This window comes from Ovis aries, chromosome 10 (assembly GCF_016772045.2).
Source record: "Ovis aries strain OAR_USU_Benz2616 breed Rambouillet chromosome 10, ARS-UI_Ramb_v3.0, whole genome shotgun sequence".
NCBI lineage: Eukaryota > Metazoa > Chordata > Mammalia > Artiodactyla > Bovidae > Ovis > Ovis aries.
The window spans coordinates 12,635,945-12,660,321 of record NC_056063.1 but is presented as its reverse complement, the minus strand read 5'-3'; the positions used below and the strand labels follow the sequence as shown (position 1 = coordinate 12,660,321).

General features: G+C 42.7%; 1 protein-coding gene across 1 annotated transcript in view; it reads right to left on the bottom strand.

Moving 5' to 3' along the window:
* The window catches only part of DGKH (diacylglycerol kinase eta), a 208,914-nt gene that overhangs the window by 97,007 nt on the left and 87,530 nt on the right, over positions 1-24,377 (bottom strand). The window contains exon 4 of the mRNA XM_027973522.3: positions 22,676-22,756. Within this exon, the coding sequence (XP_027829323.1) occupies positions 22,676-22,756 (81 nt within the window). The remainder of the gene's footprint in view (positions 1-22,675; positions 22,757-24,377) is intronic.

The window sequence follows — 24,377 nt, the reverse complement described above, 5'->3', positions numbered from 1 at the left end:
TAAGGCTAAGTCCCTCCACTATTCACCTGAAGCTATCACAACATTGTTAACTGGCTCTAAACCAATACAAAACAAAACGTTTTTTAAAAATAGGAGGCTCTTATGTTGATAAATGGGATTTCCCTCGTGGCTCAGAGCAGGTTTGATCCCTGGATTGGGAAGATCCCCTGGAAAAGGGAATGGTAACCCACTCCAGTATTCTTGCCTGGGAAAGAGAAGCCTGGAGGGCTACAGCCCATGGGGTCACAAAGAGTCAGAAAACACTTTCACTTCCATGTTAACAGACAGAATGATTACTCCTGAAGCACTTTATATTTTCAGAGTGCCTTACCGTCAATAAGGACACATACATTATCTCATTCAATCATCCAGATATTTAGGTGGCTGACATGATAGGTAAAAATAAATTTAACTTGTTTAAAATCTCCTATTTAAACTTGTTAAATAGGAGAGCCAGAGTGTACAGTTAGAATGTCCAGATTCATATCACAACCTCTTTTTCTTGTTAAGCCAAACAAGTAGAGCCTGTTTCTAAGCTGCTGAAAGTGAAATCTCTTGTGCTATAAACTGAGATAATATATCAACTCTAAGAAGCCAACTGTTGACAAAACAATTATGTCAACAGAAAACAAAAGGCTTAAGATGAAGAAAGTTTCAGATTAACAATAACAAAAAAAAATTTCCTATAAAAATTTTCAAACTAATTAAGCTATAACTTAACTAAATAATAGTACCTAAAATATACTTGGTTCACCAAAATTGGTTTCTAAAAAAATCTAAAAGTCACTGATCATCATTTGAAGAGGAGACCAAAGTCAATTAATATTTACACTGCCAGTACAAAGCAAACCTATTTCACAACTACCAAAGAGAATTAAAAGAATTCAGAAGCGAAAGGCAGGCCACACCCATCAGCCGTGCACTTCTATATAGTTTGCTTAGTGTGTGCAGGTTCCCCACACGCCCAACACCCAAGTGTTTGAAAAACAGAGTTGAGTAACTTCCTGGGTTCACCTGGCTTCAAGATGCCTGGGTTCACCTAGAGCCAGACATCTTGGAATGAGAAGTCAAGGGGGCCTTAGGAAGCATCACTATGAACAAAGTTAGTGGCGGTGATGGAATTCCAGTTGAGCTATTTCAAATCCTAAAAGATGATGCTATGAAAGTGCTGCATGCAATATGCCAGCAAATTTGGAAAACTCAGCAGTGGCCACAGGACTGGAAAAGGTCAGTTTACTTTCCAATCCCAAAGAAAGGCAATGCCAAAGAATGCTTAAACTACCGCAAACTGCACTCATCTCACACTCTAGTAAAGTAATGTTCAAAATTCTCCAAGTCAGGCTTCAACAGTAGGTGAACCGTGAACTTCCAGATATTCAAGCTGAATTTGGAAAAGGCAGAGGAACCAAAGATCAAATTGCCAACAACTGCTGGATCATGGAAAAAGCAAGAGAGTTCCAGAAAAACATCTCTTTCTGCTTTCTTGACTATGCCAAAGCCTTTGACTGTGTAGATTACAACAAGCTGTGGAAAATTCTTAAAGACATGGGAATACCAGACCACCTAACCTGCCACCTGAAAAATCTGTATGTAGGTCAAGAAGGAACAGTCAGAACCGGACATGGAATATCAGATGGGTTCCAAATTGGGAAAGGAGTATGTCAAGGCTGTATATTGTCATGCTGCTTATTTAACTTATATGTAGAGTACATCATGTGAAATGCCAGGCTGGATGAAGCACAAGACAGAATCAAGACTACCAGGAGAAATATCAATAACCTCAGATACGCAGATGACACCACCCTTATGGCAGAAAAAGAAGAAAAACTAAAGAGCATCTTGATGAAAGTGAAAGAGGAGAGTGAAAAAGCTGGCCTAAAACTCAACATTCAAAAAATGAAGATCAGGGCATCCAGTCCAATCACTTCATGGCAAATAGATGGGGAAACAATGGAAACAGTGACAGACTTTATTTTGGGGGGCTCCAAAATCACTGCAGATGGTGACTGCAGCCATGCAATTAAAAGACGCTTGCTCCTTGGAAGGAAAGCTATAACAAACCTAGATAGCATATTAAAAGCAGAGACATTACTTTGCTGACAAAGGTCTGTCTAGTCAAAGCTACATCCAGTAGTCATGTGTGGATGTGAAAGCTGGACTACAAAGAAAGATGAGCACCAAAGGATTGATGCTTTTGAACTGTGGTGTAGGACAAGACCCTTTAGAGTCCATCCTAAGGGAAATCAGTCCTGAATATTCATTGGAAGGACCGATGCTGAAGCTGAAACTCCGATACTCTGGCCACCTGATGTGAAGAATGGACTCATTGGAAAAGACCCTGATGCTGGGAAAGATTGAAGGCAGAAGGAGAAGGGAACGACAGAGGATGAGATGGTTGGATGGCATCACCGACTCGATGGACATGAGTTTGAGCAAGATCCAGGAGTTGGTGATGGACAGGGAAGCCTGGCGTGCTGCAGTCCATGGAGTCACAAAGAGTCAGACACAACTGAGCTATTGAACTGAACTGAACTGAACTTCCCTTAACTGATAACCTTATCTAAGGTCTCCACTTTCACTCTCTACCTTTATAGCACTTTTCTCCACTCAGAGAATAACATTTGACTGTTTCCTGACTCCACTCACTTCATGTCTGTTGTACAAGTGTATTCTAAAAGTCAAACACACACACATACAACATAAATAAATAAAAATAAAGATCAAAAGCACAAGTGTAGCACAGAGTGTATTAGTGTCTTAAGCAATGGGCAAAGATAACGGATTAGATGAGCTATAACATTATGAGGAAAGTGCTAAAGGCTATCTATTGTGATTGTTTAAAAACTTATCCTCTCTATTTGAATCTATCAATCAAATTACTCACTCAGTCACTAGAAAATATAATGAGTGTCTATTTTATGCCAAGCAATATTGAAGCCCTGGAAACAAAGACATGAAATACTCCATTCTCAAGGAGCTCATAGAATGAGGAGGAACACGGATAAGTAAACATGATTTCAGTACAGTCAGTTCCTGCCATCTTCTAGACCATGTGACCCGACTTCAAGATCCTTCAAGATCTGGACCCTTATCTATGCTCTCAGCACCCCAGGGTGCAAATGAAATATAGTGAAACTTTGGCAGCTAACCAAGACTGATACATCAGGGAGCTAATATTCAAGCATTTAAGGATGAAAATAAGATTTTTTTTCACATCTAAAAAAATGTAATAATTCCTTGAGTGAGTGAGTGTAAGTCGCTCAGTCGTGTCTGACTCTCTGTGACCATGTAGACTCTACAGTCCATGGAATTCTCCAGGCTGGAATACTGGAGTGGGTAGCCTTTCCCTTCTTCAGGGGATCTTCCCAACCCAGGGATCGGACCCAGGTCTCCCACACTGCAGGCGGATTCTTTACCAGCTGAGCTATCAGGGAAGCCCTTACTATCATTTTATAATATAATTCCTTACTATAATTTTATAATCAGTCAATGGCCAAAATTTCCCCAATTGTCCCATTAAGCGCCTTTTTTTTTTTTCAAGTTAAGATTTTGAGTGCATTTCTATGGAGAGTGAGGGTTATTACCAGTAAAGGGACACACAAACCACACAGGTGAAGAAAGGTCAAGGTGAGAGCCAGTGCTGTAAGTAGTGTGATAGGCCGATCACAGGTGGAAGAACAAAGAGAAGCCAGAGGTAGTTATGAAAAGCTTTCAGCCATGCTCTGGAGTCTGGCTGTGATCCCCAGAGTGACAGAGCGCTACGAAAGGGCTGTAAGCAAGGAAGGGAGCAAGCACTTTATTTTAGAAAGAGAAGTCTGGCAGCAACGTAGCGGGTCAGCCGGGTGGGCAAGAGACAGAGGAGAAGACTCTTCTGAAACTGCAGGCAAGACAAGCCAGGGTCTGAGCTCAGGGTGGCAGTGGGCTGCTATGGAGAGGAGTCCAGAACAGACAGCAGAGATGGTGAAGGGTTCAACAGCCTTCCAGAGGCAGCATTAATGGGACGTGGAGACCGGCTGTGAGAGTGATGAGAGAGCAGTTCAGATGACTCTGGCTTTCACACTTGGAATGAAAATCAGTTTAAAGTCCAAAATGCTAAGAATTACCGTTTATGGAGTAGTTATAACAGGCCAGAACACAAGCGTACTAAGATATATCTCATCATATATCATCTCATCTGTCATACAGCGTATACCATGTGTGTGAGCTCAGTCATGTCCAGCTCTTTGTGACCCCATGGACTGTAGCCCACCAAGCGCTTCTGTCCCTGGGACTCTCCAGGCAAGAATACTTGAGTGAGTTACCATTTCCTCCTCGAGGGGATCTTCCTGACCCACGGATCGAACCCTCATCTCCTGTACTGGCAGGCAGATTCTTTCCCATTGTGGCACCCGGGACGGCCAGCATATATCATATTACATCACATATCATATTGTATCAAATTTCATCCACAGAGCTCAAAAGGGAGCAAACCATCTTACATTTGAGGAACCTAAGACCCAAAGAGGTTTGTAACCTGCCCAAGGTCACGATGCACATGTAGGATTTGAAACTAAATTCGGTCTGCTTTCCTAGCCACCTCCTAGAGAATGAAGGAACATCAAACAATTAATTCACTGGCATTATCCTAGGAGAAATGACAGAAAAGCCTGTACAAACTGCTACCTTTTTCTCCCCTTAAAAAATAATCAGGGATATTTCATTTATATCTCAATCCTGTATATACTTGTACATTCTTTAAAGATGAGCACAGAAAGGTGCTGGTAAAATAATAATAATAACTTCATTTACTAATATAGACAGATCTCTGCAAACCAGATTATCTTTGGAGAACAAAACAGTGACAAGAACCAGGATATCCTAAAGGAAATCAACCCTAAATATTCATTGGAAGGACTGATGTTGAAGCTGAAACGCCAATACTTTGGCTACCTGATTCAAAGAACCAACTCATTGGAAAAGACCCCGGTGCTGGGAAAAACTGAAGGTAAAAGGAGAAGGGGGTAGCAGAGGATGAGATGGTTGGACAGGTTAAGATTTATGTCCACCAACTCAACAGACATGAATCTAAGCAAACGCCCGGAGACAGTGAAGGACAGGGGAGCCTGGTGCGCTGCAGTCCACAGGGTTGCAAACAGTCGGACACAACACAGCAACTGAACAACAGCAACAAAGATAATCATATAGAGCACCGTCCTTGAAGTATTACACAGTCCATTGGAAACTGAAAGGTTTTTTATTAACAAACCATTAATATCAGTATTAACGGTAATAACAAGGATCACAGCAATTTCAGGAATTGTTTATGTAGGCCGTCACGTACACTTCCACTGAAAATTGGCAGCAAGTATTAGTTAATGGACACATTAAAAGTTTTACCCTTCATTTAATATTTTTAGACTGTACTAGGGACTGGAACAATGCATTAGCCTCATTCCCCGGGCACACGCTCTTTTGGTTTGTAACCATAAATTGCTTTGTACAGAACACATTGGCAATGGAAACTGTCAAAACAAAGTAATTATCTTATTTGTACCGGTCACCACAAAACTGAAACGTTTCTAAAATCTAAAATTTCCATTACACCACAATCATACGTAAGGAATAGAGAAGATATCTGAATATGCTAGAGAAAGAGCCACGAAAAGGAGAGCCCCCCGAAAGTACTTCATGCTATTTTAAGTTTGTTAAAGCATCTCTCTCAATAGCCTCCTAAGAATCACCAGGATACCTTACCATTGTTTCAAATTCACAACGTCCAATTCACAGTCTCCTTTTCACTCCCCACAAACCTGCCTGTCTTCCTATTTTCTATCCTTCAATAAAAGCATCATTCATATACCAATCCTCCCAAATTCAACAGTTCTAAGTTCATTTCCTCCTCTCCCTCTCCTCTCCCTTCGGCATTGTTCTCTGGCTTTCCCCCACATCATCTCTCATCCGTCCCTTCCTTTCCTTCTACTACAGTCGGTCTGATATGCACCCTATGATGGTTTCCTTGGCACTCTAGCGGTGTCCAACTTGGGCTTCCTACTAAACCCATCTGGCGCAATGGTAAAGAACCCTCCTGCCAACTCAGGAGAGGCAAGAGACTCGGGTTTGATCCCTGGGTTGGGAAGATCCTCTGGAGAAGGGAATGGCCACCCTCTCCAGCATTCTTGCCTGGGAAATCCCATGGACAGAGGGGCGTAGCGGTTACAGTCCATGGGGTCCCAGAGTCAGACACAACTGCGTGACTGAGCACGCACACCCTAAACCCATCACTCTTGTCAAATGCATCTGATACGAAGCTATCAGAAAGGGCTTCCATATAGCATGTAAAATTTTTTGAATAAGTCATTTGTAAGTTTCCTTCCTGATGGAAATATTTGTAAGCTTCCGTGTACCTCTTTGGAGACCTTCTCTGCATATACAGCAAATACGTAGTCTTTTGAGGTTTAAATGTATGCATGTGTGCGCATACGCAGACTGTGGCATTTTATACACACAAGCTTCTCCACAGCTGGCTTTTCCCACTGAATAAAATTGGGGAGTTTGGTGTGTATTTTTTAATTTAATTTTTTCTCTTTTTTTTCCTTGGCTATGCCACGTGGCATGTGGGATCCCCGTTCTGCAACTAGGAATTGAACCTGTGTCCCCTGCATTTGAAGGGCAGAGTCCCAACCCCTGGACCGCCAAGGATACCCTGGTGTATACAGACACAGAGAGAGCTCATTGAATCATTCTTTTTCGTTATTGTATAACATTCTACTGTGTGACAAATTTCACCATTCATCTCAACCAGCCTCTAATCTGCACATTTGGGTTGTTTCCCATCTTTCCTTATTTCAGTGTGCAATAAATATCCTTGTGCATATGTCTTTGCACACATACACAGAACATTTCACTGCCTCTGCTAATTCTAGACGCTGTGAGCAGTAAGGCATTGATGATCTAAAAGCCTGGCGGATTCATGGTGATGTATGGCAAAACCAATACAGTATTGTAAAGTAAAATTAAAAATATATATATTCTTCACAATCTATCCCAGGAAGTATGTATCTTGATCATACGGTGTTAAACCTGGGGTCAAAATTTTTAGAAGCTCCTCAGCAATTGTTTTGAGCAGCCACGTCAATCCTTGCTGATGGGCATGCTTCCACCCAACCCTAGAAGAGAGTCATAGGAACAAGGCCTCATCTGTACAAAAACAAAACCACCTGGATGCTTACAAAGGTATGCAAAGGGAGAAGGATTTGCCGCTCTGTCCATCAGCCTTTTTCACTTTATGAGGTTAACAAACAGGGAAGTTCTAACGCTACTGTTGAGCAACTATGAAAAATCAATGTTGGGGTTCTGAGAGAGAAAATGGGCAAGGTTTGTGCAGAAGCCACACCACAGAGGCCAAATACTCAACCCTCATAAATATGAGCTACGTAGGACATACATACAGACAACACATGCTATACTGTGACTCTTTCCACTTGCAATATTAGCAGCAGGTCTATATGACTTCTGCTTTCTACCACATTAACTACCCACCGTCAGATGCTCATACTAAACAGGGTTGTGCTAGATTATTACAAGGGCTTCCGAGGTGGTGCCTGGCAATGCAGGAGATGTAAGAGACACCAGTTCAATCCCTGGCTCAGGAAGACCCCCTGGAGAAGGAAACGGCAACCCATTTCAGTAATCTTGCTTGGAGAATCCCATGGGCAGAGGATCCTGGCAGGCTTTAGTCCATTAGGGCTGCGAAGATTCAGACGGGACAGAAGCCACTTAGCATGCACATACACACGCAGATTATCACAAAGCATTAGTGCCATGTCCAAAAGCATCCCAATCGCAGAGACTAGACAGCCTACCAACTGACCCAGACAGACAGCATCATTAGGTCACGTCCAGGGTCCGGGTCACTGGAAGGGTATCACTCTTGCTGGAAGGAGGTCTAATCAAGCTCTGATGTCAAGGGCCGAGTTATCTAACGGCCACACCTCCCACGCTAAGATGCCAGCTCTGTTTAACAGCTTCTTGATGATAATCTGCTTCTCTCCAAGATTTAAAGACCATCTTCTGCCTTGAATCCCATAGTGGGGGCAGCTTACAAGAAACTTCTGAAACTGTCCTATACAGCTGTCTGATCCTTCATAAACCCTGATCAGCAAACACAGCCTAAGTGCCAGGACCATCCACAAGCCTTCAGGTCTGCTCTCCGCTAGACTTCTCTGTAACAATAAGCAAAACCAAATAGGAAAATAATCTCTTGACTGCCTAGCACTCCAACTGCCAGTTATCCATAGGGAAGTCTTTCTTCTGATGTGCTGCTGAGTAGACTGTAATTTGTCTTCCGTAAGTATAAACTCATCTTCGCCTGCATGCAAAGTTTAAAAGCACTGGGTCCAGAGACCACAGAATATTTAAGGCATAAACGACTGAACTGAAAAAAATCTCTTTTGTAACAATGTTTTTGTTGGAAATTAAATTGTTACTGGAGACCTGTCACAATGAGGAGGGCAATCAAAATTGCAAAATCCTCTTTCCTTCCATTAAAGACAATTAACCTAATGACTACACAAAAATTGACAATGAGCAAGCAGTCTAATCATTGATAGCTGGTACACTGGTCTACATACCCTTCCTTCCACCTGTAAGGTAATGAGGATTCACTAAGAATGTCCGGATTGAACTAAATCATATTTAAAATGTTGATTTACTGCACTCGCACTCATAAAATTGTAATATGCTATTCCTCCTCATGGAAAAATCACAGACTTTAAATATTAATTATCCTACCCATTAACTACATAAATTTACAAAATTAAGTTCTCTGAACTTCACCTCTTTATGCACTGATGGGAAGAACTACTTCCTGGGTTAAATGAGATAATGAAGCAAGCTATAAACTAAAAAGTACCTGCTGTGAGCTCACGACTCCTTCTTGTGGGTTACCAGACAGACCAAAGAAGTTTTGGAAATGAATAATCACTTATTTTTCTTGCCTATATTATAAACAGCTTAAATTTTTAAAACTTGTAGAGTAACAAAGAGGCTTTCCTGTGTGCGCTCAGTTACTCAGTCACGTCTGACTCTTTGCAATCCTATGGACTGTAGCCCGTATCAGGCCCCTCTGTCCATGGGACCCTCCAGGCAAGAATACTGGAGTGGGTTGCCATTTCCTTCTACAGGGGATCTTCCAGACTCAGGGATCAAATCTGTGTCTCTTAGGTCTCCCTCGTTGGCAAGCGGGCTCTTTACCACTAGAGCCACCTGGAAGTTTTAATATTTCATTAAAATTCAAGGTAAACTTAAAATGAGTTTAATATTTAAAAAAATAAGCAGTTGACATTTTAAACTGTCTAATGAAGCCAAAATTTGAAAAGCATAATGATATGTTTAATTTTAGAGCATTTCAGGCTGAATGCAAGGCCAGACTCCAGACTCATCAACAAGGCCAGGAGTCGTGGACAAAGCACCCCTTTTTGAGTGCACATCACTTGGGCTTTGTCAGAGTGATTTAAGGCTGCAGGAGGCTTGGATCACTCATAAGGAACAGGATGGCAAACATCTCTGGAATTTTATGGAATGTTTGAGCACCATGGCTTTTAACTATTTCTAATTTCTTAAAAGGGTGCCAAAGATTCTGACTTCCTGAGAGATATGGAACATCTGCTCGGCTAGCAAGGACAGAACTTCCAAGACACTGAACCCTTCACAATTCTGCTGCTTCAGTCGGAAGACCACAGGATAACAGGATATCTTTAGCTGATTGTTGTCATCGTTCAATTGCTAAGTCGTGTCCACACTTTGAGACCCCATGGACTGCAGCACGCCAGGCTTCCCTGTTCTTCACCATCTCCTGGAGCTTGCTCAAACTCATGTCCATCGAGTCAGTGATGCCATCCAATCATCTCATCCTCTGTCATCCCCTTCTCCTCCTGCCGTCAATCTTTCCCAACCATCAGGGTCTTTTCCAGTGAGTCAGCTCTTCACATCAGGTGGCCAAAGTACTAGAGCTTCAGCTTCAGCATCAGTCCTTCCAATGAATATTCAGGATTGACTTCCTTTAGGAATGACTGGTTGGATCTCCTCGCTGTCCAAGGAACTCTTAACACCACAGTTCGAAAGCATCATTTCTTTGGCACTCAGCCTTCTTTATGGCTTAACTCTCACATCTGTACATGACTACTAGATAAACCACAGCTTTGACTAGAGGGACCTTTGTTGGCAAAGTGATGTCTCTGCTTTTTAATTTGCTGTCTAGGTTTGTCATAGCTTTTCTTCCCAAGGAGCAAGCTTAATCCAGACACTGATGATGGTTTGGGTCTCTCTCTTTTTTTTTTAACATTTTTATTGCTGATAATTTATTTTCCCATATTAGCCCCCTATTTCAGTATCTCTGTGAGACAGGATCTGGTCTCTTACAGGGTTCAAGGCTCCATTCTGCATCACAAATGGAGATCAGAAGACAGGGCTAATCTAAATGAGCATGGAACTAAAGAGCCTTCAGCCACGTCAAGTCCACTGAAGTCCAAATAAACTCACAGCCCTTCTCCAAAAAGAGCCTCGGTGGAGCGGCCAGGCTGGCGGTGTGAATGAGTCTCCTGTGTGGTCTGCACACCTCTGAAGCCTCTGTGGAGCTGGATGGCCGGTGGGCCTGGGGCTGCTCTTTTAGACCTTGGGCAGCCCTCACCAGTCTTCACGCAGCATCTCTCCAGAGAGAAGATGCGACGTAGAAGTTCAAGTCTGTGCAGCTACAGCTGCTGCTCCCAAGATCACAGTGAGAGGGACAGCATCAGCTCACTACCAGCTAGCTGGAACCTGGGAAAGACCTCGTATGTGGAACGTATCACTGAAATGCAGATTTACAACAAGCCCAAGAATGGGAGGCTGTGTAGCACTGTGGCCATTCACTGGCAACTTCAGTGCAGCGGGGGCACCATGAAGATCAACCATCCAGGACACGGGCCAGGCCTCCCATTAGGATGGACGTCTTCCACTGGCCATCCCCACGGTCCCTGAGGCTAAGTCTTCCCAGGGAACAGGCTTCATGAAACACTGGTGTTTAGGGGCAGGAATAAGCAGTTCTAGCTGGTCACCATATTGTGGTCACAGAAATTCTGGTACAGGGTGCACGTTTGCACAGAAAAACAGCAGAAGCCGTGCCAGAGGACTTTTGTCTACGGAATCCTGAATGGCCTGGCCCTCGAGGTTCAAGAGTTTGTTCAATCCTTCTCTTTCCTATCTCTTGAGCTCTTGTGATGGCATAATTTCTGGACTAGCTGGGAGGCAATTCATTGTTTTTCATATCTCAAGAACCCTATTCCAAAGCCACATATTTCAAAGATGGGGACCTATTCCTGGAGGCTTTTAAACTTTTTCAAAATATAGTATCAGTGGCCAGTTCCTTTTACTTGCCACTATATATATCCAGAATCTAGCAGTGTCTGATACATATGTAAGCTTCTTTGATAGGGTCAGTCGCTCAGTCGTGTCTGACTCTTCACAACCCCATGGACTGTAGCCCGCCAGGCTCCTCTGTCCATGGAATTCTCCAGGCATGGAGAATGGAGTGGGTTGCCATTCCCTTCTCCAGGGGATCTTCCTGACCTGGGGATCAAACTCAGCTCTCCTGCACTGCAGGCAGATTCTTTACCGTCTCAGCCACCAGGGAAGCCCCTGAGCTTTGGATAACTATTTGCTAAATGAATGAATGAATGTCTGAGGGCAGTTTTGAAAATGGAGAATTGGGGGGAGTGTGGCCTGGGGTGCAGGTTACAGATCTCTGGTCCTGAGAACCATGTTCCTCCTGAGTCGTGGATCAGCGCTGGGCAAGGAGCAGGTGGTAATGCCAGGCACAGCAAATGAACACGGTACCCTACCCGGATCTCCAGGCACACAGTTCTCTCAACGACGAGAGAACCTGCCCAGCCTTTTAGTGGTGTCTATTCACACAACAACAGGTTCTCTTGTGAAACTGATCTGGACACCCACGGTCTGATTATGCAACCAAGCCCAGGTTCCCAGAGCTCCTGGGCTGCCAGGATACTCAAGGACATGCTCAATGGTTTACTCCAGAAAGTCCATTTAAAAGATGTATGGAAGGTTACTAGTGAAGGTGGAGACCTCAGTTAACCTATCTGACAGGTTCATGGAAGGGTACTGACGAAGGTGGAGACAAAGGTACAGTTCTCCCACCCATACCATATTTCCAAACATTTCAGTCTAGCTACAAAAGGACCAACGTTTTCCTACCTCCTAGGACTGTGGCTTAAGGGAGCTCGTGAAAATGTGAAAAAGTATTTGTGTTCTACTCTTGGAAAAGATGTGTATCACCCAATGAAAAGATTAACATGGCACACCCACAGAAATACTGCTATTTCATTTCTAAAGGCCTGGTGTCTTTTATAGAAAAACAAATACAAATCTCAAAAAATGTAAAAATCATCAGAATCATAATAAAAAGTCGAACCTAAACTGTATATAAATCAAGTTTAAAAGCAAAACAGTAGCCACTCCAATTGCATTAGTGTGGTATCACTTTGGTGGTGGTGGTGGTTTAGTCGCTCAGTCGTGTCCGACTCTTGGGACCCTATGGCCTGTAGCCCACCAGGCTCCTCTGTCCATGAGATTTTCCAGGCAAGGATTCTTTCCCAACTGAGCTACAAGGGAAGCCCATGGTATCCCTTTAGAGTACAAGAAAATATTTTCATCAACACAGACATTAAAATATTTTCATCAACATTACTTTCAGGTATCTAGTAATTATGTGGAAATACTGCAAGGATCAACATAGGCGAGAATCATGTTTGTAAGGCTTATTGTTGGTATAAAAATAGTCTGAGTCATAATGTATAGATGTCAAAGAAGGATATACATATTTACGGGTATATTATAATCCAACACCATGGGGGGAAATTAGGAAACTGTGCTCTCTAGGCTAAAACTTGAAATAACACATTTCAAAAACTAGAGTCTACAAATATCACTGACTCCTTCAATAAGCCCTATTCTTTCATTCATTCGACAAATATTTGTCTTTCCCTTCTGTGTCTGGCCCCATGTTAGCCTTGGGGATTCAGTGGTGGAAGAAGACAGTCTTTGCGCCTTAGGAAATTTCAGGCTCCACCATTCCTTAGCCCCTACCCGCATACACACACCACGAAATAGTCTCAACAGCAATCTTGAGGAAGGTCCCTTAGCTCTTGCTGTGTGCAATGAGACAGAGTATGCAAACTGTCCAGCATGAAGTCCAGCCATCTCTATAGCCCTTGCCCCCTGCTTACTCCCAACAAACCCTGAGGGTTGAGAGCCCTGAATTCTATACCAGCTGTGCACATCTATGTCATCCAACCTTGAGAAAGTCACTTCAGCTCTCTGAACCTGAGTCTGCTCTGAGAACTCTCTTCTTGAAGGCCCCTTCCAGATCACACGGAAGCAAATGACTATTCTAATAACGGGCAGAGCCATTACCTCACAAGAGGCCGGTTCTATCAGATGACACAGAAAGTTCTCTCCTTGTGTAGAGCTGAAATTGTCCCTCCATGAATACAGGATCTCTCTCCTACACACCAAACCTGTCAACTGTTTCTTATACATAAATGCGTGCTCAGATCCTCAGTCTTGTCCAACTCTTTGTGACCCTATGGACTGTGTAGCCTACCAGGTTCCTCTGTCCAGTGGGATTTCCCAGGAAAAATACTGGAGTGGGCTGCCGTTCTTCCTACTCCAGGGGATCTTCCCAACCCAGGGATCAAACCCACATCACTTGCATTGGCAGACGGATTCTTTACCACTGAGCCACCTGGGAAGCCCTCTTATACATAATAATCCTTCAAATACTAAACAGATGTCACATTTTCCCAAGTCTTTAAAATAAAAAGTGCCCTTTAATGTCAAACAATCCCATGATTCCCAGACCTTTTTTTTTAAATATTAGCTTTTTATAATATTAGTTACCTGCCTTGTTATCAACCTTTCTATTTAAAGTGCAGCCCTCACAATAAAATGTAGTGCTCTAAATCTGTGGTAGAACCAACAAGCACACACCGAGTTACTGCTCATCACGTAACACTAAGACTCTATGATTGACGTGGAAAAGAAAACACAGCTGAACATGTAAAAACCAGTAACAGGAATACTATCTGAATCACACTCGTTTAAAACTCTATGAGAGAGAGATAGAAGAGCAGAGCATCAAGAGTACAGATCAAGGGACTTCCCTGAGGGTTCAGTGGATAAGAATCCACCTTCCCAGGCTGGGAAGGAGGAGGGTGTGTCAGGTCACCCCCATGCCAAGGGGCAACTAAGTCTGCGCACCGCAGTTAGAGCAGCACGGCCAAAAAAGAAGCACAAATCAAAGCCTTAGAACCCAGATACGTTAGATGTTAACTTCTCTGTCTCAGATTTCTCACTGTAAAATGGGAAGCATACTAGAACCTACATTACAGGTGAAAGTGAAGCCGCCCAGTCATGTCTGACTCTTTGCGACCCGTGGACTGTAGCCCACCAAGCTTCTCTGTCCATGAGATTCTCCAGGCAAGAATACTGGAGTGGGTTGCCATTTCCTTCTCCAGGGGATCTTCCTGACCCAGGGATCAAACCCAGGTCTCCCACATTGCAAGCAGACGCTTTAACCTCTGCACCACCAGGGAAGCCCAATTACAGGACTGCTATACAAAACTGAATGAGTGATGAGATCAGTGATCTTATAAAACAGTTATAAGAGGTACACAGCAGACTGCAAAGAGTGAAAGTGTTACTCGCTCAGTCGTGTCTGACTCTTTGTGACTCCTTGGACTGTAGCCCGCCAGGCTTCTCTGTCCATGGGATTCTCCAGGTCAGAATACTGGACTGGGTAGTCTTTCCCTTCTCCAGGGGGTCTTCCCAACTCCAGGATCGAACCCGAGTCTCCTTCATTGCAGGCAGATTCTTTGCCATCTGAGCCACCAGGGAAGCCCCATGCAGCAAACTAAATATTATCTAATAAAGTAGGCAACTTATTTTTCTAAGTGATTGTACATCAACGTGTTTATCTGAATACCTGTTTTGTGATGGGCGTTCAAAAATGACAAAAAGAAAATAACTTTTTGCTATTTCCATCTAACTAAAGAGTGTGTTGTTAATAGATAAAAGTAAACTGACACTTCCTTAGGTTCAAAGGATATGACATCTCTCTTGAGAGATGAAGTGAATTACATTAGCAGAGAGAAAGCTAAGGGGAAAACAGGATAAACAGAAAGCAAACATGAAAGAAATAAGTTCTTAAAAACATCTTCCCTTCCACTAAAACTCAGCCTGCTTACTTTGACTGGACTATGAGAGCATCGTTTTCAGCACTTTATGTGCCCTTATGAGTATTCTCTCTATTGGTTTGCTTTTACGTCTCCTTTTAAAAACCTCATCAGAAGAATCATAATCTAATGCTAATCAACTTTTGATCATGTTTACATGACCATGGCAAGTGACCCAGCCCTAACAGGACTCTTTGTTCCAGTGCTCATTTAGTTCCAAAAACAAGTGCTGCCACATGGCATCTGCTCCATACAACTGAGTGAGCCGGCATGGATGTGAAATAGCCGGGGGATCTGAAACACAGTTGGAGATCACTCACTAAAAATGCCAAGGGTAGTTAAATAAATGACCTCTGTACCTCTTTCTTGTTTTGTTTTGTTTTGTTTTTTAAAAAAAAGCTTTCCTTACAAACTTCCGTAAGAAACTTCACCAACGTCAACACAATCATTTCTTTAAAAATGATGACTCCTTTGTTGAAGGTTTAGTCTAAACTTCATTAAAATTTAAAGAAAACAGTCATTTGAACAGTACACTTTGAAAGCCTGATGTATACCACACCACTGTGATGGCTTTCAAATCATTAAAAAGCTTTTCTTTAGCAAAGAACATTTAACCAACAAGGAACAACTGTATTTTCATTCATTACAAAATGGTCCCTTTGCCTAACAATATAATATGAGAAAAGAGTGGAAATAAATCTTCACAACATCTCTGAGAGACAGGCAGGATGGAATGTTTTCTCAAGATAAAGTTTGTCCACATTCTCTTTCAAAATTCCCAAACTTTTAAAAGTTGGCAATACTGACACTTGTGAAGGGAATCAAGGGATAATTAAGTTCAAGGGAATGATAAACAGTAGTCACCAATATGTGGGACTTCCCTGGCGGTTCAGACAGTAAAGAATCTGCCTGCAATGCTGGAGACCAGAGTTCGATCCCTGGGCCGGGAAGATCCCCTGGAGAAGGGAATGGTTACCCACTCCAAATTCTTGCCTGGGGGATTCCATGGATGGAGAAGCCTGGCAGCCTACAGTCAATGGGGTCAAAAAGAGTCAGACATGACTGAGACTAACACGTTCACTTTTCACTTTCAAAGGTAAGGACACTGAACATTTAAGGATTTAGAGCAGTTAACTAATTAGTCCGAGGTCACCTAACTAGACATGGCCCCCCCAACCCAAACCCTGACTGTTTGACTTCACAGTCTAAGCATTGCAACTGGAAAAAGCACCTGTTTCCAGGAAGAGCTGCAGATGCAGAGAGTGGGTGTGTGGACACAGAAGGGGTCCGGGAGGGAGGGATGAACTGGAAGAGTAACGCTGACTTACATTCACTACCATGTGTGAAATATACAGCTAGTGGGAAGCTGCTGTATGGCGCAAGGAACTCAGCTCAGTGCTTTGATGACCTAAAGGGGTGGGAGCATAGGAGGGAGGCTCAAGAAGGAAGGGATATATTTATACCTAGGGGATATATGTATGTGCTAAGCCGCTTCAGTCGTCTCCAACTCTTTGCGACCCCAGGGACTGTAGCCTGCCAAGCTCCTCTGTCCATGTGATTCTCCAGGCAAGAATACTAGAGTGGGTTGCCATTTCCTCTTCTGGGGGATATTCCCCACACAGGGGTCAAAGCTGTGTCTCTTAGGTCTCCTGCATTGACAGGTGGGTTCTTTACCACTAGCACCACCGGGGAAGCCCTGGTATATGTATGCTGCTAAGTCGCTTCAGTCATGTCCGACTCTGTACGACCCCATAGACGGCAGCCCACTAGGCTCCTCTGTCCCTGGGATTCTCCAGGCAAGAACACGGGAGTGGGTTGCCATTGCCTTCTCCAATGCATGAAAGTGAAAAGTGAAAGTGAAGTCGATTAGTCGTGCCTGATTCTTAGCGACCCCATGGACTGCAGCCCACCAGGCTCCTCCGTCCATGGGATTTTCCAGGCAAGAGCACTGGAGTGGGGTGCCATAGCCTTCTCCTGGTATATGCATACTTACAGCTGATTCACTTAGTTGTATAGCAGAAACTAATGTAACACTGTAAAGCAATTATGGTTCAACAGTAAATCAATAGAAGCTGGGTTTGTAGATGCCATGATTAGTGAGAAAGAGATGAAGAGAGCAGTGGATGTGAGAAGCGACAGCAAAGACTGACCAGCCGGACAGAAGCCTACATGGCAGGAACGTGCTCTGGGTTAACTATCAGGGGAACCGCGGCCCCTTCCCGGGGGGCCCAGTGGGACCAAAGGGAAGTGAGTGCCCTCCAGTCTAGCATCAGAGGAGCACAATCACACACAGCACAGAAGTGTTAGGGATAAAAAGGTTAAAGTGAAAATAAAACCCCAGAACACTATGCAAATGTCAATAAAATAAAGAAAATGAACGACCAAAAATTTAAGAATGTTTTATTGATCCCATAGTCAGAGAAGACGTCGTGGTAGGACTTACACTGCAAATTACCTGTGAATGTTAACCTAAGGACTCATAAAATGCCAATAAGGCTGCCAGGAATTGGTCTTTTCTGTTCCCCAATCACATCACTGACAACTGTTCAGCGTTAGGAGATTTTGCTGTTGCTGCTGCTGCCTAAAGCAGAAGACACTTGTAAAACCAGAAACTCAAACACAGGTCAGCATTAGGCCAATGTGGGATTTCCCTGGTGGTCCAGAGGTTGAGACGCTGCCTTTCAATGCAGGGAGTGTGGGTTCAATCCCTGGTTGGAGAGCTAAGATCCCACATGCCTCAAGGCCAAAAAAACCAAAACACAAAAAGAGAAGCAATACTGTGACGAACTCAATAAAGACTTTAAAAACAGTTCACATTTTTTTTGAATCTTAAAAAAAAGTTAGCACAAAGTGGTGTCACTAGTGGTAAAGAATCCATCTGCCAATGCAGGAGACACAAGAGATGTGGGTTTGATCCCTGGATTGGGAAGATGCACTGGAGGAGGAAATGGCAACCCACTTCCGTATTCTTGCCTGGAAAATTCCATGGACAGAGGAGCCTCGTGGGCTACAGTCCCTGGGGTCGCAGAGAGTTGGACACAACTGAGAGACTAAATACACAAGGTAATTAAAGAGTATATGTGTGTGTGTGTGTGTGTATTTACTTTACCATATCTGTCTATTTCAACATCATGAGACCTGAAGCAGAAGAATCCAGCTATTTTATGAGACCGACAGAAACTGTACGATTATAAATAAGCATTGTTTTAAGTCACTAAATTTGTGGCAATTTGTTAGGAGGCAAAAGAAAACTAATACAATACCTGAGGCAATTTAAACAACCTCCAAAGCAAAACGATTATTCACCCCGGAGATGAAAGCACACGGCTATTTAAAGCAGTCCTCACGTGGGTCGGTCTTAACGATGCCTGCAGATCCCTTAACACCATCTCTGGGAGGTCTGTGTCCCCCCACTCCCCGCAGCACCCCTCTACTGGGCCCCAGCCAGCCTCGATGCCCGCTCATAACCACAGGAGTTAGAACACTCCCTCTAGAACCCATTTTACGAGAGCTTGAAAACTGGGTTTTTGGGTGAAGCACAGCGTTTCCACTTTCCACTTGCTAATTATAGATTTTCCATTTACTGTGTGTCCCTTGTTGATATATCATCCTTAGGGACTTCAAGGCAAGAAGAGTGACTGAAGGGAAGCAGAATTTGACCATTTGCTGGATTCACCAAACTACACCATTAACCTCTGACACAAACTGGTCAAAATAACAGCATCAGCCAGCAGTCACTGTGACCCAGGAAGGTGGAATATTTAAATATTTAAAGACAGGGAGGATTGTCCACTGCTTAAAAACATATCTCTTATTCCATTTTATACCCTGCAAAGTTCTATTGAATTGCCTTGCTATAAAATTCTAAGCAATCCACCCAACATTTTAGTCTCTGCATTTCTAGTTCAACAAACTTGAGAAACAACATTTGGATGAGGCAAGAAATTTCCTGAAAATAATTCAACAAAAAAGTCTTCTCATACCCCAAATAAACTTTCATTTTATTCGTTAAAATCAACAAATGTTTATGGATAAGGAACTGTGACCTTAAATGTGTGACAGTCCCTATTCTCAGGGAGGTTATGAAAACATAAGTATTTAACTAAAAAAGGCAGAAAATAATAAATTCTAGGAAAAGACAAAACAGGAGACACTGCGTGCGGTTGAAGGTCCAAGAAAGAGTTGTACAGACAATTTGAATAACCTCTCCCAAACCCAGGCTTTCCAAGTTCCTTTACGTAGTCCAACACCCTAGGTCTTGTCTTCACCTGAAGTTACTCTATCTTTCAAATCTTAAATTTTGGAACCCTCTTTCATATTAAACACTAGATCCTGGTCAGGGAGAAACTCTTATCTGCAACCATCACTTTGAGTCTCAATGGAGGGGAGAAGACTCTTGTTTTGTTCACTCCCCAGGGAAGGCAAGTGGTTAATCTGATAGCTTAATTACCGGACCCCACCCTCACTTCAGAGGAAGGAAGAATAAGCAACATTTTGCCCTTGAGCCTCCAACAACTTATCAGAAGCTCTGTATTTACTGGTTACTGGATCCTGTTCAGCCATTAATAAAGTCATCCCTATTCTCAAAAACTGAGAACACAGAGCGGGAAGATGGATGAGTTACTGATCCCTGAAATCCAACAATCTCTTTATCTTTCTCTCCAATATGCCCTGCATGCATACTAAGTTGCTCAGTCACATCTGACTCTGCGACCCCATGGACTGTAGCCTGCTAGGCTCCTCTGTCCATGGGATTCTCCAGGCAAGAATGCTGGAGTGGGTTGCCATGCCCCCCTCCAGGGGGTCTTCTCAACCCAGGGATCGAACCCAAGTCTCATTATGTTTCCTGCATCAGCAGGTGGGTTCATCAGCACTAGCACCACCTGGGAAGCCCTCAAATGTACCCTAGAAGTCATCAATCTTGGGCCAACTTAGCTGTTTTCCTTTACTCATTTTACAGAGAACTCTGTTGGCCTAGGAATTAAGGACATTTCTAAACCTAATCTCCAATCTTTGGCAGACACTCTCTGCTACCTAGTAATCTTCTACTAGCCTCTGTTCAGTTTTAATTCTCATTTTCTACAGTAGCTCTTGCAAACCCTCCTGAACTCTCACTCATAGTATATATCCTCATCTTCAATTTCACTGAGAAAACAGTAGTGTTTGGTTTTGAAACATATGAACTTCCTGCCCACACCTTTACTTCCATAAACTTTCTGTGTCTTGTTCAAGGCTTACCTTTCTTTTTTTTTTTTTTTTAATTGGGGTATACCTGCTGTACCACATTGTATAATGCTGAATTAGCTGTATGCGTACATATATCCCCTCTTCTACAACCCCACCATAGGTCACCACAGAACGCCAGGCTGAACTCTGTGCCATGGAGCAGGTTCAGTATTCTTGCTGGAGAGTTCCATGGACAGAGGAGCCTGGTGGGCTACCACCCATGGGGCTGCAAAGAGTCAGACACCACTGAGCGACTAACACTTTCAGTGTTTCCCTATATCGCAGGTTCCAGCTATCCATTTTAGAGGCTAACCTCTTGACCTGTGTTTCGGGTACCACCCCTGTCGTTTACTGGGCAAATACGCTCCATCAATTACGCCCTCTCTCTCCTGAAGCTTCAGACTTTTTGATCTAACACTTCTGTCCTCCGGTGGTATAGACACACTCAAAACCCAGTTTTAAAAACCAAAGCAAAAGATCTGCTACTACTACAACAACGAAACCAGAGCTGCCTCTTCAACCTGAAAGTTCCTGGTGCTCTGTGCCAGCTCCTTCTTTTAACAGCCAGGCTCTGGGGTCAGGATTCCGAGCTGCTGCCCTCTGCCTTTCCACGTGGCGTCTCCATGCGCCTCGTGCACACGGCCCTCCTCTGCCACGGCTCCCACCAGCGCGACCGGATGACCTGCCCTGTTTCCACATTCAGCAGACGCCCCTCCGTTCTCCTTGGCCTTGACCCCTCTACGGCATTGGATGTGCGACGACTTCCGCCTTACAACTCCCTTCCCCTGGCTTTTCATAGCATCACCGCCTCCTGTCGCTCTCTCTATACTGCAGAGCGCTCTCTCTCAGTCTTTAGTGGCCAAACCTTACGTTGCTAAGCTTTTCCCAGGATTCTATTCTTGGCTGTCCTCTCTCTTCTCAAACTCAATGGTCCCTGGGGAGGGGAGAGGGGGAGGGATGCTCGCAGCATGAATTATCTCTCACGCCCATAAATCAATCAGACTAAATCTCAACTCTGGCTTCCTCTCCACCCCCAGCCCTACCTTCCGGAGCTCACCTCCATCATGGCGCTGCCCTGCACCTGTCTGTCCTCCCTGCCCTGCATGCCTAGGGCATGAACACAACGCCCTGCTGTCTGCGGTGGTGGCTGGGGCTGGGAGCCTGGATGGTGACAGGACCCAGAAAGAGCACCTGAGCGGACCTAAGGATGTAGCTACACAAAGTATCCCAGATGAACTTCACTCAGTTATACTGTGCACATCTTCAGCAGAGTGGTATATATATATATATATATATATATATATATATATATATACACACACACATATATATGTATGTATTTTCATCTCTGAATCTTGTTTATTATGTTTATTAGTTCCTGGCACATGGTGGATCCTCAATTCATATTTAATTTGTATTTTTGTAATCAAAGAAGTACAAAAAGAATGGGATATCTGACATAAGCTTTGAAGCGTTGGTAGACTTTCAACAGCTACATATGCAGGAGGTATCATTTAAGCCAGAGGGAGCAGAAAAAGCATTCGGCTCAGAAAGAAATGCTGGATGGGTAGGAGGTATACGGACAAGCAATTGTCAGCAACACTGGAGTGCAGAGGTAGGAGTTTATAGGGCTTTATAATGGAGTTACAGATGCAACCTGAGCCTATGAAGCCTTTGAAGCAACATGATTTGCAATTGGAAAAAAAAAATTAACTAGAACTGAGGACTCTTCTTTAAATAGCTGCCAAATGAATTACTTAAATGAGAAGAAATGAAGGTCTAAACTTTAGCAACTGGAGTAACAGCAGAAGAAACAGAGAAAATATTATTTTTAAGAACGAAGGGAAAAAAACAAACGTTGTGAATATTCAAGAACAGTGGAATCAGTTGAACTGTTATATTTAAGGGGGTGAAAAATTTAAAGCACTAAAATTAAGAAGTCTAAAATATATATATATATATATATTTAAAATATACATTTAATGGATTGGCTTATTGACCCAAACAATCATGAATGGTTTGGGGTATTAGAATCTACAAGGTACTAATCAAGGTTATTGTGTTGGGAAGAACTCCAGCACACACATGGCACACAGTTGGCAATTGAGGAGGGCATTCAGTATAAGCTTTGGAAAGGTTTTTCTATAACGTTCGAGGAGGGAGTTAGCAGAATAGAACCATACCGTGAAGCTGTTGTTAGCATTTTTTGTGCTTGCTTCAGCTACACTGGCATCTGAGAGGTCAACTTCATCAAATATCAGAGACTGTTAATGAAAAAGAACACAAACATATTATTTGAAAACCTAACTCAGTGATCCTCAGTATTTTTTTTTTTTTTTTACCATCAGGTCATGACCATGAAGCTATATCAGGAATTAGAAATAAAAAATGATGAAAAACTTAAGTTAGTGATACTTTGTGAGTAAAACCATAAAGTTCAATAAACACATAAATTTCAAACTGTATAGGACTTTAGAGGAGCCCCTGGTATACAGTCTCACTGCAAAACGCCCTGTGCTCTCCAGAAGCATCGTTTATGGGGAACCTACTAAGTGTGATATGCACAGGTACTCACACACCCCACCATGAGAAGAACTAGTCCTGGCTCAGGTCACAGCCAGTTACCGAACCTTCTGAATGTTGCTGTCCGCATCTGTAAATGTGTTCTAATGAGATGGTGCATATGCTCTGCAAACATTAAGATGACTTTCTTTATATACTCTTAAAAGTTTTATTTATATTCTTTTCTTTTTTTGGCCAGGTTCAAACACTTTTTTTTAGGCTGAAAAGCATTTTAATCAAAAAAGTTTCAGTGGTTAAAAAGTCCATAGAATTACAATCTTTAAAAATGGACAATTGAGAGATTAGGAAATTCTCGTCAATATATGTATTCTTCCTATTTTCAGTCAGCTGGGCCTCGTTCACAGTCCTTCAGTGTACTTCCAGCGAGGTCGGTATAATGCTGCTCCTCCAGAACTACAGAAAAAAGGGCTCCCTTATCTAACTTCAGTTTCCATCACTCCCCAAGGTCTCCAGGGTGTAATGCAACTCTACTTCAAGCCAACCAATCTGACCATAAGACTTGTTCCCTCACTAGAAAGAATCTATAATCTGGCATGGGAACTGAAAGAGACACAGCTAGTTTTAAGTAAGGTGGACCATTAAATGTGGAAGAGGAAACGCGCAAAATACTATGGAAGGTCATAGATAATTTCTCCAGCAGAAAGCAAACACTTTCTCTTGCGTATGCTGGAATAAAGACAATTTTAGAGGCATCTTAAAGAAAACAGGGAATTTCTTCAAGTGGAGACAGAGGGAAAATCGTCCTGGAGATGGAAAATATGGGGCGGGGCTGTAGGCGATCAAATGGTCAGTGTTGCCTGGAAATAAATATGCAGGGTCAGGATGGAGCCAGATCAGGGTTTAACTGTGAACATAATGGCTTTTAAAATAAGATTATTTCATTTTGCTATTATTTCCATAGCTGCATAAGCTAAGAATTAGGTTTGTTTGTTATTTATTTTTTACCTCCTGGTATATAATGATACTAATTATTATATCACAAACATATTTTTAATATAAAAATTATCAATTATCTTACTGGTGCAGTAACAATAAATCTTACTATTTTTAAATTGAAGTATAGTTGACATATACTATTATGTTAGTTTCAAGAGTACAACGTAGTAATTTGACAATCAAATACATCATCAAACGATTACCTAAATAACCATTTGTCATCATATAAAATTATTACAATATTATTAATTATATTCCTTTTACTGTATATTAAATTCACATGACATTTATTTTTATAACTGAAAGTCTGGATCTCTCAATCCTCTTCACCTACTTCACCCAACCTCACATACCCCTCCCTTTTGA